A 15,323-nucleotide genomic window follows, 5' to 3' on the forward strand; every position below is an offset into this window, starting at 1 on the left:
GGTCTCTCCAGTCAAGTCTTGTCCATTCTTATGAAGACCAGTCTTCTCTCACCTTACATCTCTAGTTCTCTTTTGAAAATCTCATTATTTGCAGCCAAGTATGTGGCCTTTTCTTAAACTTAAAACAACTTACAACTACTAGTGCATATTGCTTGTACGTATGAAAGGGTGTTGGAGCTGTAACATCCCCGTGTATGAATAAATAATACCCCACTATGTGCTTTGATCATATCAAAGATCTCAATTTTTCATTACTTAAAAAATTGGCATACACAGTATTAGGTTTTATTACACAATGTCATTAAAAAAAAAAGTCTTTCTCTTATCCTCCCTCTTTCCCACACACTCCTGTCCCTGTCCTGGTGTGACCCCCCTTCTGCTTTCACACTGTGTGACCCCGTGCCCCCTTTCCTAGCCTCTCCTCAGGTTTCACAGCCTGTGCACACACTCCACTCACTCACTAACTGTAAGCAGGAAGGAGAAAGAACACACAGTGCCTAAGATTTTATGTCTTACTCCACTGGGAAAGAAGTCTCTACTCTTCCTCTCTGGACAGCTCTGCCCTCCCCCAGAGCCCTGCACCCCACCTCATACTGCAGCCAGTGTTCTGCCCACGGGACACTCATGGCAGCTGCCCCCAGCTGCTGACACTCGCAGCCTAAGCTTCTGCAGCTGCCTACACTGCCCACCAATGCTTGTGAGCTGGATGACTTTCATCAGCATCTTAGTAAGATGAAACAGATTTAAAAGCACATTTTAGGATGTCCACATTTTAATCTTTTTAAATTAAGTCACACACATGCTTATGTGCACAAGCACAAATGCACAGCTGTGTGGGCACACAAAGCCTCCCTTTGGAGTTCTCAACACTCATTTTCTCTCACTTCCTTTTTTCACATGAACTTCTCCAGACCAGGTCTTTGCACTTTCTTTCTTTCTTCTGAAACCCATCAAGTCGCAGTCACTAGAAAATTCCCCAAGCTTTATTCCTCCACCAATAAGCACTGTCGGCTTCACCCTGAGAACCTAACACCTCTAATGTCTGCAGCCTCCATTTAGATAGTTCCTAGTCTTCCTTTTTTATTATGTCTAACTCTATGTTCCACACAAGTCTATGCTAAAAGCACTCCAAACCTTTCAATGACATTTAGCTCCTTCCCACGGTTGAAGGGATCATACATTCCTACTGCAGACTGACCCTCAGCACTGGAGCTGTCTGCTCCTGGCTCCCTATTCCCGGGCACACCAGCATTCTGCCTCCATCGGGCTTCTGCTGCAGCACGTGCTGCACGTGCGTTTGCCAGCTCACCTCCTTGGCTTGGATTATTCCTTCACCCAATGTCAGGTTTGGGTACTAAGTGTCAGGGAGACACTTGTACCTCAGGGAGAGCTTTCCTCAACACCACATCTCTATTGCTCTCTACTCCCCACCGCTCCTGACTTGATTGTAAATTCTGTATGGTAAGACTTATTGCTATAAGTCAGTAATTCATAACAATGTGCTCACGAACACACATTGGATAAATATGCAAAATGTAAGACAAATGTAAGATATTGCAGAATTGATATTAAATTAAGTAGGTAAGGGGATGATTTGGGCACTATTATTTGGAGATACGTTTGCCTAACATGACTAGGAGAACACAGCAGTAATACATATGAGAGCCTACGTACCAAGACCTACGTGTTTAAACTGTCAGAACTGTAGAGAGGTCAAGCCACTATTCCATTAGTGGTGATAAAAAAAAATGCCTTACTGTTTTATCCATTATTTTAGAAACAATTAGTTCTTAAACTATTTGTTTAACATACACATTTATTACAGTGACTGATAGAGTATAGCTATGAACATGGTATTCTCACCGTATGAGTGTCGAGTGGTGTGGGGCATGTGTGGGCACTAATGTGCAGCATGTGGGGCAGAGCACAACTCGCTGGGAGTAGGCTGTTTTCCTCCCATGTGGGTAGGAGGACAAAATTCAGGTGGCCAGGTTTGACAGCAGACACCCCTCACCAGCCCAAGAATGGCTGTCTTCATGTGAAAACACCATGGAGAAACATGCTGTCATGTTCTTAAATAGGAAGTGATTTCACTGTCTTATTTATAGCTCTTGGAAATTTAGTCAGTATTCTGAAAAAATGTGTTCCGTTACTGAAAAAGAAGTTGCAATGATTCTCAGCAAAGCAGTAAACTACGGGGTTAGCATTGCAGAGCACAGTCTACTAAGGGGCTAGCATTGAAGAACACAGTCTTCATGCTGGCTTGGTGCACGTCAAAGTCTGAACTCTTCGGTGGGCCCCAGGGTGGACATTTTTAAAAGTACCCTTTAAGCTATGCCCGCTAAGATGAAGAATCACCACTGTGTAGGTGATTTCTTTTTCATTTATGAATTCATAAAATACATACAGGTTCTTGCAACCTTGCCAGGGATTTAATATAACACAAGAACTGGTATGTCTGAAGAAATCAATACACTGATTAGAGATATGGATTTTACTGATTTACATAACTAAAGTTGTCCTAAAGGCAAATCAGCCTGTCTGAAATGAGGGTCAGGGAGGACCTGGCTTACCTATAAGATAGAGTTAAAATCAATCAAAGAAAAGGAAAGAGGAGAGGAGCACGGGGTGCAAGTGATCTCGGGTCAGCAGACAGCCTTCAATTCACTCCAGTCTATTCAGCTTCACATCTGCTGTATGGAAAATGGCTAAGAATAACAAAATGAAAAAGCATGAAATCTGGGGCCTGAATTAAGACTGTTAAGTAGCCAATGAAATTGAACGCCTTATGTATATTAGACAGTCAGGTTCCAGCAGCAGTGTGTGTGGCCGTGGTGCCCAGCTGGAGAGATAAGCATCTGTTCCAGCTTGACCAGGGAGCAGCACCCTAACGCAGATGAGAGAAACACTGTCAGGCCAGGCTACCCCCTGGTTCCCACACAGTGTATCTCACGATGAAATGTGTCTTGACTCCTTAAGCAAAGCCAGGTTGCTGATCCCTACTAGATGGCACACACCAGGAGCATGTGGCCTCTGTGGCCAGGATACTGGAAAGGCGGCAGAGACTGTATTCCAGGGTCTTACTATTTCCTGCCACACTCTACACTTAACTCTACTAAAGCATACAAGACTTTCATTGAACTAAAAATCTTTTTTTTGTTGTTTGTTTTTTTCATCTTTGAGACAAGGCCTGGCTTCTAACCTGTAACTCTCCTGTCTTAAAGCTCTGAGATTACAGGTATTCAACACCACACCCAGACACAACTAAAATATTTTAAAAATTGTTATCAATTCATTAACCACTCCCATGATTCTTACTGTTTTTCCCATTGTATTAAAAAGCTGAATGTATTTCTAGCCCATAATCCTTTGCAAAAAACTGCATACTGGTAGATGTCTCATTCTTCTTTACATTAATCTTAAACAGCCAAAAACATTTTAATTTTTAGTTTAACTCTCCGTTATGCCTTAATGTTTGACATAGCAACTTAATACAAATGGAATATTAATTTTTTCCAAATTTTCTCTTTGTTAGCTATCAATACTAGAAGTTTGTCATTATGTCACAAGACCTGAAAAACGCCAAAAAATTCTTCCAACACTTAGATCTTATTTGCAAATAACAAATAGAGTTTTAATTTTTTTGTTGTGTTTTTGGTTGGTTCTTTGGTTTTGAGACAGAGTATGTAGCCCTGGATGGTCTAGAACTGGCTGTGTTGACCAGACCAGCCTAAAATTTGTGGTAATTCTCTACCCTCTGCTTAGGATTACAGGTGTATGTTATATATCAGGCCCAGTTAAGAAAGTCTTCAATAAGGTATTAAATATTTGATGTGGGAGTGTCATATATCAATCTGTTGATTTCATTGGCTAAGTAATAAACAAACTGCTTGGGCTCATAGCTTAGAACATAGGTGGGTGGAGTAAACAGAACAGAATGCTGGGAGGAAGAGGAAGTGAGCTCAGAGACGCCATCCTCTCCTCTCCTGGGCATACACACATGATGAAGCTCCGACCCAGGATGGACGTAGGCTAGAATCTTCCCAGTAAGCGCACCTAGCTGTGCTACATAGAATATTAGAAATGGGCTAGTCCAGGTGTGAGAGTTAGCCTAGAAGAGGCTAGATAGAAATGGGCCAAGCAGTGTTTAAATGAATACAGTTTGTGTGTTGTTATTTTGGGCATAAGCTAGCAGGCGGCTGGGGTGTTGGGGACGCAGCCCCGCCACCGCTCTTATTACTACAAATATTAGGAGCTTAAATATCATAAGCTAGCTCATTTATTATCAGGCAACCTATTCACAAGTCAACAGTGCAGCGCCACCTATTGGCTAAAACAGAGCAATCCTCCTTCTAAACCTTTCAAGGGAAAATTTTCAATCTAATGAAAGTGCAACAGAATAATGAAACTCTCTGTTTACCAAGCTTTAGTAGTTATCAACGTGGCTGACTCCATCTCGTCCAGATTCCCATCCACCTCCCACACCTACCAGTTTCACAGTGAACCCCAAATACCACACATGACTCCAATGACTCTAATATGGCCTACGGGTGACCCTTTTCTTGAAGACCATGAATGGAGATGTCAATTGACCTACACAAGTCCCCGAGCACTAACAGTATAGGAATTAAGACGTAAAGAAGAACATGCTGTCTCTTAAGTTCATTCATTACTGTCCAGTGTTTGAAAATATTCTAAGGAGACGCAAATTAACAGAGACAATGTTAATTTCCCCAATTTTGTATTCAATTCATTTAAAATCAACAGAAGCAGCACTGCCTGAGGGGAGCCAGGCTCTTCCTCACAAGCCAGGCATGACTTCCTGATTGAGGCGAGGCAGAAGCTGAGGCACACTGGACTCCTCCACCTACCAAGTCTTACATTTTAAATTCTTCTGGATCATCAGTCTCTACAACCAGCTTAGGGACTAACTGACTGCCCAATGTATATCTGAGTTCCTGATTGTCACCTTCATAAAGACAAGAGTGAATCTCTGAATCAACAGAGACTAGACAGCTATCTGTATGCCACATCCTCAGCCCCACGGTTGTGTTTAACACAGTGGCTGTGGTATGGCTCTGGGGACTGTAGCACATTCCCAGTAGAGCAGGGAATGCCCCTCACTCCAAGGCCTACAGAACAGATGTTTCACTTGGAAAAGGAAAGGGAACAGGAAATGAGATGGGGGACAACTAAGCGTTGTAAAGGGAGGCGAGTATGATCAGAATATTTGAAATACACGTATAAAATGTCACATTCTTCTATATGATTAATACTTTCTGAAACAACTAAAACCAGAAGTTTCTGTCACATAAACTACTGACACAGGCTCTTTATTTTCAGGTCATATTTTCCCTGACACTGTAAGCATCATCCACAACTATGCTTCTAGAACAAACAGTGGAACTGCGTGGGAATCGAGACCAAACCATCAATGAGTCTATCTTAAGTCTCCAAGGGTACTTTAGACCCCTAAGTGCTCAACGTAAGCGCTCCGTGCTCTGTACCGATGTCTGGAGCAAGCCAGCACTTAGTCCCACCCAGGTACCAGTGGAGGGGAGCTGCTCACACTGTGCTGGCTCTCAATCTCCTCGTGCTTCTGCTGCAGGGCCTGGGAAGCCCTGATGGAGTCACCAATGCCCCACTGTGCTCTCAGCTGCTCAGATCCAGGCCCTTCCAGCCAGTTCACAACCTGCAAACACAAGGCGAGAGGAGTAAGAGAACCGAACGCGCTTCACATTTTCGTTCTGGTTAGTTTCCCTCCCCCAAATTCCTGAATTCCTCAAATGTTTATAACTTCAATTATTTAAATCCTATTGCACATCATTGGTGGTGAATGTCTCATCTGGAACTATGCATTTACACTGGGACAGCATTTCCAAAACCCCGAGTTTGGAAGAATGAGCACTGTAGTTGAGCACTGGGCTTTTGGCTGTTCGACCATCTGCCGGGCTGGGGGAAAACACACTGCAATGTTCTACTGCAGAAGTTAAACTTTCACTTAGAGTAAGAGAGCTGGAACTACAGCTGGGGAGGATACCAGGAATGGCATTAGTCCAAGGTTTTCGCTGGCACTTTAGAAAACTGAGTTGCAGAAGTAGCTTGTGCAAGGCAAGAATATATTACTGAAAAACTAGGACCAAAGGACACATGTCCTGACTCAGTGGGATGTTCTCACCAAAGCCCTAGAAACAGAGTTAATTGACAAAATTAAAGTACCACTTTCTCACTTGGGTAACAAGCTGCAGAACCACCTATTTGAATACTCTCTAGGTGTCTTTGTAGGATAATTGTTCAGACTCCTTGGGAGAAGTCCCACAATATGGGGGGGGGGGGGTCTATAGTTTTCCAGGATGACAGGACCCAGTGCTCATCTGTAGAGACCCCATGGCAGGTGGAAGGAGCTGAGAACCACGAGTTATTCTAGTATCAAAGGTCCATGTCCCACAGGGTCAGTTCCATCATCAATCACCAAACTCAGTGATCCTCAGAAGTTGTAGCTTCCACTGGATATTAACAGTTCAGCCCAGACCCTGGGTGTTTTATTAGAAGGACATTGCCAAGTAATGCTGGTTCCATCCCAGTCTTTGTCAGGTTCTGGGGAGTACAGCAAAGACCAGACTCTCACGTAGGAGGTTTTGCCAACTCTTCTGACACGCACACTGCTAAGGAATTCTAACAAAGCTAAGCCAGGCTCTACCTGTCACCGTTAGAATCCAAGACCAAGATGGACGGCGACACCTAAACCAAAACTTAGGACAGTTCCTGTGAAGTGAGAGCAGCTGCCTTGTCTCCCCCAGTGCAATTCTGCTAACACAAGTGACACACACTTGGCTTTAAATGTTTACACATTCTTTTTTATAATTACATAATTGTACAACACGAGGAAAGTCTTGTGCATGTCCTTCTGTTGATTTCCAAAACAGTTCTCCTGTATCATTCTGGATGGATTTCCTTCAGCCAATTCTTAAAGACCGAAGACTCAAATTATTTCTATCCTGTGGTTTTCACTCAGCACTGAACTGTAACATATAGTTATATATAAACTATAAGTAATTTTCCATGTGGCAACGATTATAATTTTCAATGCGTTTACAAACCTTTCTGAGCAAGCCACCTCTTTGCCTGCCTCTCTCCAACTACCCCATCAACCAACCTACCCAGCAGCCCACTAACCCTGAGATGTTCCCTTTCACAAGACTGTCTCATCTGTGTTCAAGAGCCTGCTGCTGCATGGGTGAGCAAGCGATCACACGCTGACATTTACCGTCGATGCCATGATGAAGAACACACAGCATTTTCTCTAATTCTCCTTTACATTCTTAGAAAAACATCTACTGGACCTTTCTTGTTCAGTGATGAAGATGCTAGCGGCTAATGGTATATGTCATAAAACATGTACAATACTTGCTTTTATCCAAAACACCTAATCATCAGTTGTTTTTTTTTTTTTGTTTGTTTTGTTTTTTTTCCCGAGACAGGGTTTCTCTGTGGTTTTGGAGCCTGTCCTGGAACTAGCTCTTATAGACCAGGTTGGTCTCGAACTCACAGAGATCCGCCTGCCTCTGCCTCCCAAGTGCTGGGATTAAAGGCGTGCGCCACCACCACCCGGCTCTAATCATCAGTTTTAACTGTGTTTTCCAGTAACACAGATATTTGCAAGGCATACAAACGATTGTTGTGGGAAAAACTGCCAACGAGGAAAGAAATCTCTCCATACACTTATTAGTGGAACTGGATACATTGCAAATGTCTGTTTACTACGGAAATGGAATCCTCTATGATTTCTGTCTTCTATCGCCTTACTATATTAACTCCTACTTTAAAGCTCAATACTGGCATGCAAAGCGCAGAAATAAGACACTATGACTGCTGAGTCGCTGGAATAACCACTGAGCATTCTTTCGGCTGAACTCTTGTCAAGTTCATGGTGAATTCTACTGACAGTGTTCTTCAGAATAATAGAAAGAAGTCTGTCCCTCAACACCCTGTTTCCTCAGTCCTTCCCCTGTGCGGTCTCTGCAGGAGCAGGAAGCTAGGACCTGCTTCACTTCACTGGCCACTCCCACTTTCACCAAGGAGACATGAGCAGGGGTCATGGAGAGATTTTGGTTCCCACCTTGAAGAACATGTGCAGGGCTGCTTTCGGGACATCAATCAGTGTACGTAAGACACTCTCTACTATTCCATATTTTAGAGTTAAGACAGGCACTTTCTTAAGGAACCTATAAACCTTATGGGAAAGTGCAGATGAGAAGAAACCATAAAGCCTGAGAGGACAGAAGAGGCCAGACTGCAGGGAAGGTAGGAAAGCCGAGAAGCAGACAGCGACAACCAGGACCCACCACAGCCAGTCTTACATAGTGACGGACATATCCCGATGGCAGTCCTGACTGCCTTATTTAGAATGAAGAACCAAGTTGTTCAGCAAGAGGGAGCAGAGGCAGAATTCACTGGCACCAAGTGCTGTGAGCTTCTCTGCTGATGAACTTGACCTCTTGTGTCCTGTACTGCGTCCCCTCTCGTGCAAACTCTTGCCCTTTGGCCTTCTTCACAGCATGAAGACCCCCATCAGACACACACCTCTTGACCCGGGGTCTCCTTGCCTGTGTAACTATAAAAAGCAAACCTCTGCTCCTCATCATTAGTCCATCTGCTGTATTAGTGTAGCACACAAAAGTGAGTTATGAGTACAGAACCATGGAGACACCATAAAGCTAAATATTAATTTCATATAAAGGAGAGGCAGATCACTGACACAGAAACCCAACTACATGACCAGCAATACACATAGATTTAACGCATACAGAAACAGATTTTCTTCACTACGTAACATCATAGTGTACATGCAGTAACTGTATGACTATTTCTAATAAAATTATTCAAATTGAGGTCAATGCCCAGTAAACAATTCCATTTAAATGCATCAATGGTGGCATCTTGCCGAACGATGTTATGAAATTTTCATTCACACTTTACTCAGTCAGATACGAATGTTAAGTTACTCCAAAAACAGTCCTGGATGCAATTGGTAGCAATATGACCCCTTAAACAGTGATTCATACATTTAAATGCGAAGTATAACCTTGGCAGTATGTCCTTAAAACCTATGAGGACAACCATTTGCATAGGCCAAAAATGGCTATGGCGATCCATTATTTTTTTCATAGCTGGGCTGCATGGGGGAGTATCAGGACACACACAAAGTCATCCCCAGCAGGAGGGCAGGCCAAGCACCTGAGTGCAGGAGGGCACAGCGACTAAGAACACAGCCTCCAGCTGCACACTTAGGCAACGGTCAGTGCATCCTCCTCTGCACCTATGGCCTCTCTCTAGAATGGAGGAAAAGTGTATGGCAGAAATACTGCGGCCGTAACGGGGCAGCGCTCTTGAGTGGAGTGGAGCTGTCGCTTGCCCAGGAGAAGGTGAAATCTAATTTTTAACCGCACAGAAGCAGCACGGAGAACATTTGCATTCCTCATGAAGCCTGATATGCTGATCTAAACTGTGACTGAAGATTACCAGACAGCTGAGCACACGGTTTATCAGAGTTCCCGAGAATTATCATATGACGATTCAGCTACAGTTTATCAGCACTGATTGCCCATGCGTCACGTTCTCAGCGGTGGGACAGTACGGGGATATGGACAGCTCCATTTTCACTGATTTAACATAAACAGACGGGCAGCTTTCTGATTAGCTTTACAGACACCGATTCCCCTAATCTCCAAGACACTATGGTTCAGCAGATCATCCACACGTTACTGTAGTTATAGTTAAACAGCCATTCTGGCCAGAGAACTAAAACTTCCTCTAAGCTGTGATCTGTGGAAATGCTGTGTGCTGAGCGTTAACTTCCTGGAGAAAACAGCCAGTGTGGCCACACCTGCCTGAAATCTCAGCATTCAGGAAGCTAAGGCATGAGGCAGGAGAATCATGATCTTGAGGCCTGCCTAGGCTACAAAGTAAGCCTAAAAGAAATTTTAAAAAACTGAGCCAAAATGAAATTTATCTGTTCTTAACAATGATCTGTTAACTATCATCACAGTCATTACAAATATCATCAACATCCTTATCACCACCATTATAACATCATCACCATCATTATAATATCATCACTATCACTGTAATCATCACCACCACCACCATCATCTCCCTTCTCTCATCTCTTAATTGGATATTTAAAAAATGCATTTGTCAATACATTAATTCTTTAATCGTATGGTTTTATCTTATCTATTTAACAAAGCATACAAGGGATGAGTCTTATCTCTATGCATAAACCCCAAAACCAGAGCTTGTTAAAAATCACCTCTTTAAAATCCTCAAGTCTTGGTGTAAACAGGTGTATTACTGCCCTTGCTGCTGTAGCTGTAGCTGTTGTTTGTGGAGGAAGAAACCAGGACAGAGAAAAGACTTCCAAGGCCACCAACTCAGAATAAGAAGAGGTCAGATCCAGACCGCCTGGGTTCAGAATCTGAGTCTTGTCCCAACCACTGTGCTATTTCACCTCAGTGGTTGTCAAAGATAATTCCAACATAAAGGCTAAAGCTTCCTTGGGCTTAAGGCAGACTGCCTTAACTTACTAATAAGCACACAGAAATAGTCACAATTAAACAAATGCTCCGACATCTTTGGTTTATATGTGATCAAAGTAAATAAAAGCCTCAATTTTCTGCCTGAAATTCAACCCCGTTCTTTCACATCTTCCTTCCTAGGACAGCTTACTCAGTCAGAGTCAGCAAGCTAGAGCCTGCTGGTCAGACCTGGCACCCACCTGCTTTGAAAATAAAAGTTTTTCTGGTAATAGGCCATGTACATTCACATACAGATACTATACTTATACATTCCTTATACTGCAAAGAAAAGCTAAGCAGCTGTAACTATAACACTATGGGATCCATAAAGCCTAAACATTTATTGAGCCTTTACAGAGCAAGTCAGCAGGGGCATCCAACATTTTGGCTTCTCTGGGCCACAGTGGATAAAGAATTACCTTGGGCCACACATTCCAGAAGTGTAAACCCATTACCTCTGGCTTATGAAACCATTCATGAGTTTGTTCTCTGTGACACTGCGGCCCTGGACCACAATGCAGGCTGGGCTCTCCTGTGTATAGTTTACTAAGTATACACTACCATTAGAGTACTGGGCTCGTTTCAGACACTAATCTTCCAAAAGTGGTACTATACATGGTTTAATTCATGAGAAGATGCTCTGTAGAACCCAGTGCAACCCAAGACCCCCAACCCCCTTCCTCATCATGCTATTCTCTAACCACAGGAAGGCCAAGTCTCCTGTGCACCTTTCTTCTGTGTGATGAAATCCCCTATATTCCGAGAGAATAAAGTCAACTGCTACTTCTTCCCAGCAGGTCTTTCCTGACTACAGCAGCCACAAAAAGATCCTTCTGCAAAGGCCTTGAGCATGCTGGCTCTTTCCTTATGGTGCTTCATGCTTCTTCTCCCTAAGTTTATCAACAAAACGAAATCTACTTTTATAGCCTGTATTTTAGCACCATAAGAAACATTTAAAGCAAAACAAAAACAAACAAAAAACAGCCTGCAATTCACAACCCCAGAGAACCTAGACAACAAAGAGGACCCTAAGAGAGACATACATGGATCTAATCTTCATGAGTAGAAAAAGTCAAGATCTCCTGAGTAAAATGGGAACATGGGGACTATGGGAGAGGGTAAAAGAGGAGGGGAGAGTAAGGGGAGGGAGCAGAGAAAAATATATAGCTCAATAAAAAAAAAAAGACTTAATATTTACCTAGAGAATCAACGGATCTAGGTTTGAAAACAGCGCTGCAGCTTCCCAGGCTGCTTGTACTTATATTTCTTCACTTATTTTTAGAGGTTTGTTTTTAATTACATGTACATGTGTGTCTGTGCATAGACAGGTATGTGCATGTATGCACGGGGACTGGTGGAGGACTGAAAAGCACACACATTTCCTGGCACTGAGCCCCTGAAGTGGGTATTGGGAACTAAACCCAAATCCTCTGCAAGAGAAGTCACTCTGACTACTGAGCCAGCTTTCCCAGCTGCTCTCGCTTTTTCTGTAAATAAAATTACTAAAGGATTTATTTTCTTAATTGTTCAGTAGATAAGAATCCACCATAATCTAAAGAACAGAAAGGTCTAGCATTTATTTCTGGTATTTTCAGCCACAATTCCTTAGGAAAATCAATTCCAAAAGCAACTAAAATTAATAATTAAGTACATTTAACATGTTCTTAACATCATAAAAAATTAATATTTGAATTATCCACATCACATGTATTACTCTGCTAGGATAGAATACATTACAGTGATAGTAAATAGTCCAGTAAGTTTTAGAAATTAAAAATGAATCAAACAACCATGTTCTATTATTATGTATTAAATGAATAAAGAGACTGTTTATATTACAAACTATTTATATTCATTTATAAAGAGACCATTTATATTTCAACTATCCATTCTGTTAGTGATCAGTCCCACCACTGCAGAAATGATATTCATTTAGATGAATGTAGATGCTCCCTCTGAGGACAGGAATCCAGTTTGACATTGGTAAAGTCCTCTACATAGGCAGTCACATAACAGACATGATCCAGGAAGACACTTAGAATTCACAAGAGGAGGCCCCCCAGCCTGACACGCACCTGCATCACCTTCTGCTGGATCTCCTCTAGCTGTGTGCGCTTACTGCGCTGCCTGCAGACTTCCTGGTAGCGTGTGTACTGCTCCCGGAGTGAATCTAACAACTTCATAACCTGTGGCTGTGCGAGCAGCTCATCATCCATAGGAGACCACGAGACCCCGCCATCAGAACCGTTAAATCGACGCTGCTGTAATTCAGATAACAACTCATGCCCTTTACAAACGAAAGATACTTGTAATTAATGCCCACAAAAAAATACAATCCCTACATGTCGATCTACATTCTAGTCCCTGCTCTCAAAGCCCAGTCCTCTGCCTTCTCATAGAGAATGAAAGGCAAGTTAAAGCTTTGGGCACGGCAATGAGTAGGAAACCGCGTTATGTGCGCAGATGAGAACACCGTTTATATACACTAGGAAAAATACTGAAACAAATGGCGAATTGTGTAAATATATACACCCTATACACCATAGTAAAAGTAGAATATGTGTAAATCTATATCAGATTCTTGGTGGAATAATTACTCGAGATATTGTGTCAGTAAACCGTCTTTCTCTGTGGGGGAAATTATACTCTGGAATTTCCATTACCAATACAAGAAATGTGTCAGAGGGTTTCAACTTCCCGTTCTCAAGCACAGCACTTAAACTAAAAGCTGACAGTGAAGCAAATGCGCTATCAACGTAACTGGAGGAAAGTTTTATGAGCAGTGCAAAATAATACTGAAATAATCTCTGCAGGACTGTCTACAACACCCGGACTGCGAGTGTATAATAATACTGAATAATCTCTGCAGGACTGTCTACAACACCCGGACTGCGAGTGTATAATAATACTGAAATAATCTCTGCAGGACTGTCTACAACACCCGGACTGCGAGTGTATAATAATACTGAATAATCTCTGCATGACTGTCTACAACACACGGACTGCGAGTGTATAATAATACTGAAATAATCTCTGCAGGACTGTCTACAACACACGGACTGCGAGTGTATAATAATACTGAAATAATCTCTGCAGGACTGTCTACAACACACGGACTGCGAGTGTATAATAATACTGAAATAATCTCTGCAGGACTGTCTACAACACCCGGACTGCGAGTGTATAATAATACTGAATAATCTCTGCAGGACTGTCTACAACACCCGGACTGTGAGTGTATAATAATACTGAAATAATCTCTGCAGGACTGTCTACAACACACGGACTGCGAGTGTATAATAATACTGAAATAATCTCTGCAGGACTGTCTACAACACACGGACTGCGAGTGTATAATAATACTGAATAATCTCTGCAGGACTGTCTACAACACCCGGACTGCGAGTGTATAATAATACTGAATAATCTCTGCAGGACTGTCTACAACACACGGACTGCGAGTGTATAATAATACTGAATAATCTCTGCAGGACTGTCTACAACACACGGACTGCGAGTGTATAATAATACTGAATAATCTCTGCAGGACTGTCTACAACACACAGACTGCGAGTGTATAATAATACTGAATAATCTCTGCAGGACTATCTACAACACACGGACTGCGAGTGGGCATGCCATAGTAGTGAAGAACTGTAGAGCAAGCTCACTCAGGGAGCCGCGCACGTGTGGGAAACTGCCCGGAAGAACACATTGACAAGCATAAGCACGTTTACAATTTTAAAAATAGAGATGGTCTGCCAGGATAAAACTATTCTGATTATTACAGAGGCATCAAAAATACCTATACATTATAAATTTTCTTGTTCTCATCTTTATTTTGGAAGCATTTAAACTAAATTTAAATAGTTTTTAAAGTATAGAAAGCATTTTTATTAGAGCTTTCTGAAAAAAATCTAGATTGTTCTAAATCTCCATTATATACTTCCAATGCCTATTTTAAATGTCCATAAAACAAAACTTAGTGCATACATATAAATATTTAAAATGTTCTTAAATCAGTGGTTTAAAATAAGCTCTCAGAAATGTCAAGTAATTCATGGAACTAAGTATTCATAAAAAATAGTACTTTTACTGACCACCTCCTGTAATTTCTAAACATGAAATACATGGATTGTAAGTATTTCTTTACTCCCTAAGGAACTAAAATCTATATCATACTGAAAATTGAAATACGGCTGGATAAATATATCAAATCTGTACAGATTTTCAAAAATTATTCCTGGCATTTTATAATTGGAAAAACATTTGTTTTAAAAACCTGTGTAAATACTTAAAAAATATCTGAATGTTTGCATGGGCTCCGTATATATCTTTAATAGCAGAATTCATCATTTTCTTTCTACCCTGACAACTGTTATCTTAGCATTTCTACCAGACAGCACTTAGGAAAATTATTTCAGAAGACAATCTGATGCCTCACTGCCTGGGCTCAGGCTCTGACTATAGAATTTATTGGATATGTATATGTGTGTGTAAATGTATCCATATCTCCACAAAGGAACGTATGGAGCCCTATACATGCTAGGAGAGTGTGCCGCTCCTGAGCTACATCTCCCTTTTTTTCGTCCTTGATTCTGAGATGAGGTCTCCACGAGTCTCTCAGGCTTCCATTTAACTCACTCTGGATCAGGTGGGCCTTGGCCTTGTTACCTGGCTGACCCTGCCTGCGAGGAGCTGTGCCCCCAGCCACAGCGTAATCGTTTACGCTTTGGTTTCGCACCT

General features: G+C 42.0%; 1 protein-coding gene across 8 annotated transcripts in view; it reads right to left on the reverse strand.

Annotated features, from left to right (window-relative positions):
- Sestd1 (SEC14 and spectrin domain containing 1) overlaps positions 1 to 15,323 on the reverse strand; it is a 94,955-nt gene that overhangs the window by 18,227 nt on the left and 61,405 nt on the right. For all 8 annotated transcript variants that reach the window (XM_041639684.1, XM_041639689.1, XM_041639681.1 and 5 more), the window contains 2 exons: positions 12,653 to 12,864; positions 5,570 to 5,692 (listed from right to left, as the gene is read on the reverse strand). In XM_041639684.1, coding sequence (XP_041495618.1) covers positions 5,570 to 5,692; positions 12,653 to 12,864 — 335 coding nt within the window. The remainder of the gene's footprint in view (positions 1 to 5,569; positions 5,693 to 12,652; positions 12,865 to 15,323) is intronic.

Source organism: Microtus oregoni, unplaced genomic scaffold (genome assembly GCF_018167655.1).
Source record: "Microtus oregoni isolate MIOR12 unplaced genomic scaffold, Mior012 000060F_ref0000265, whole genome shotgun sequence".
NCBI lineage: Eukaryota > Metazoa > Chordata > Mammalia > Rodentia > Cricetidae > Microtus > Microtus oregoni.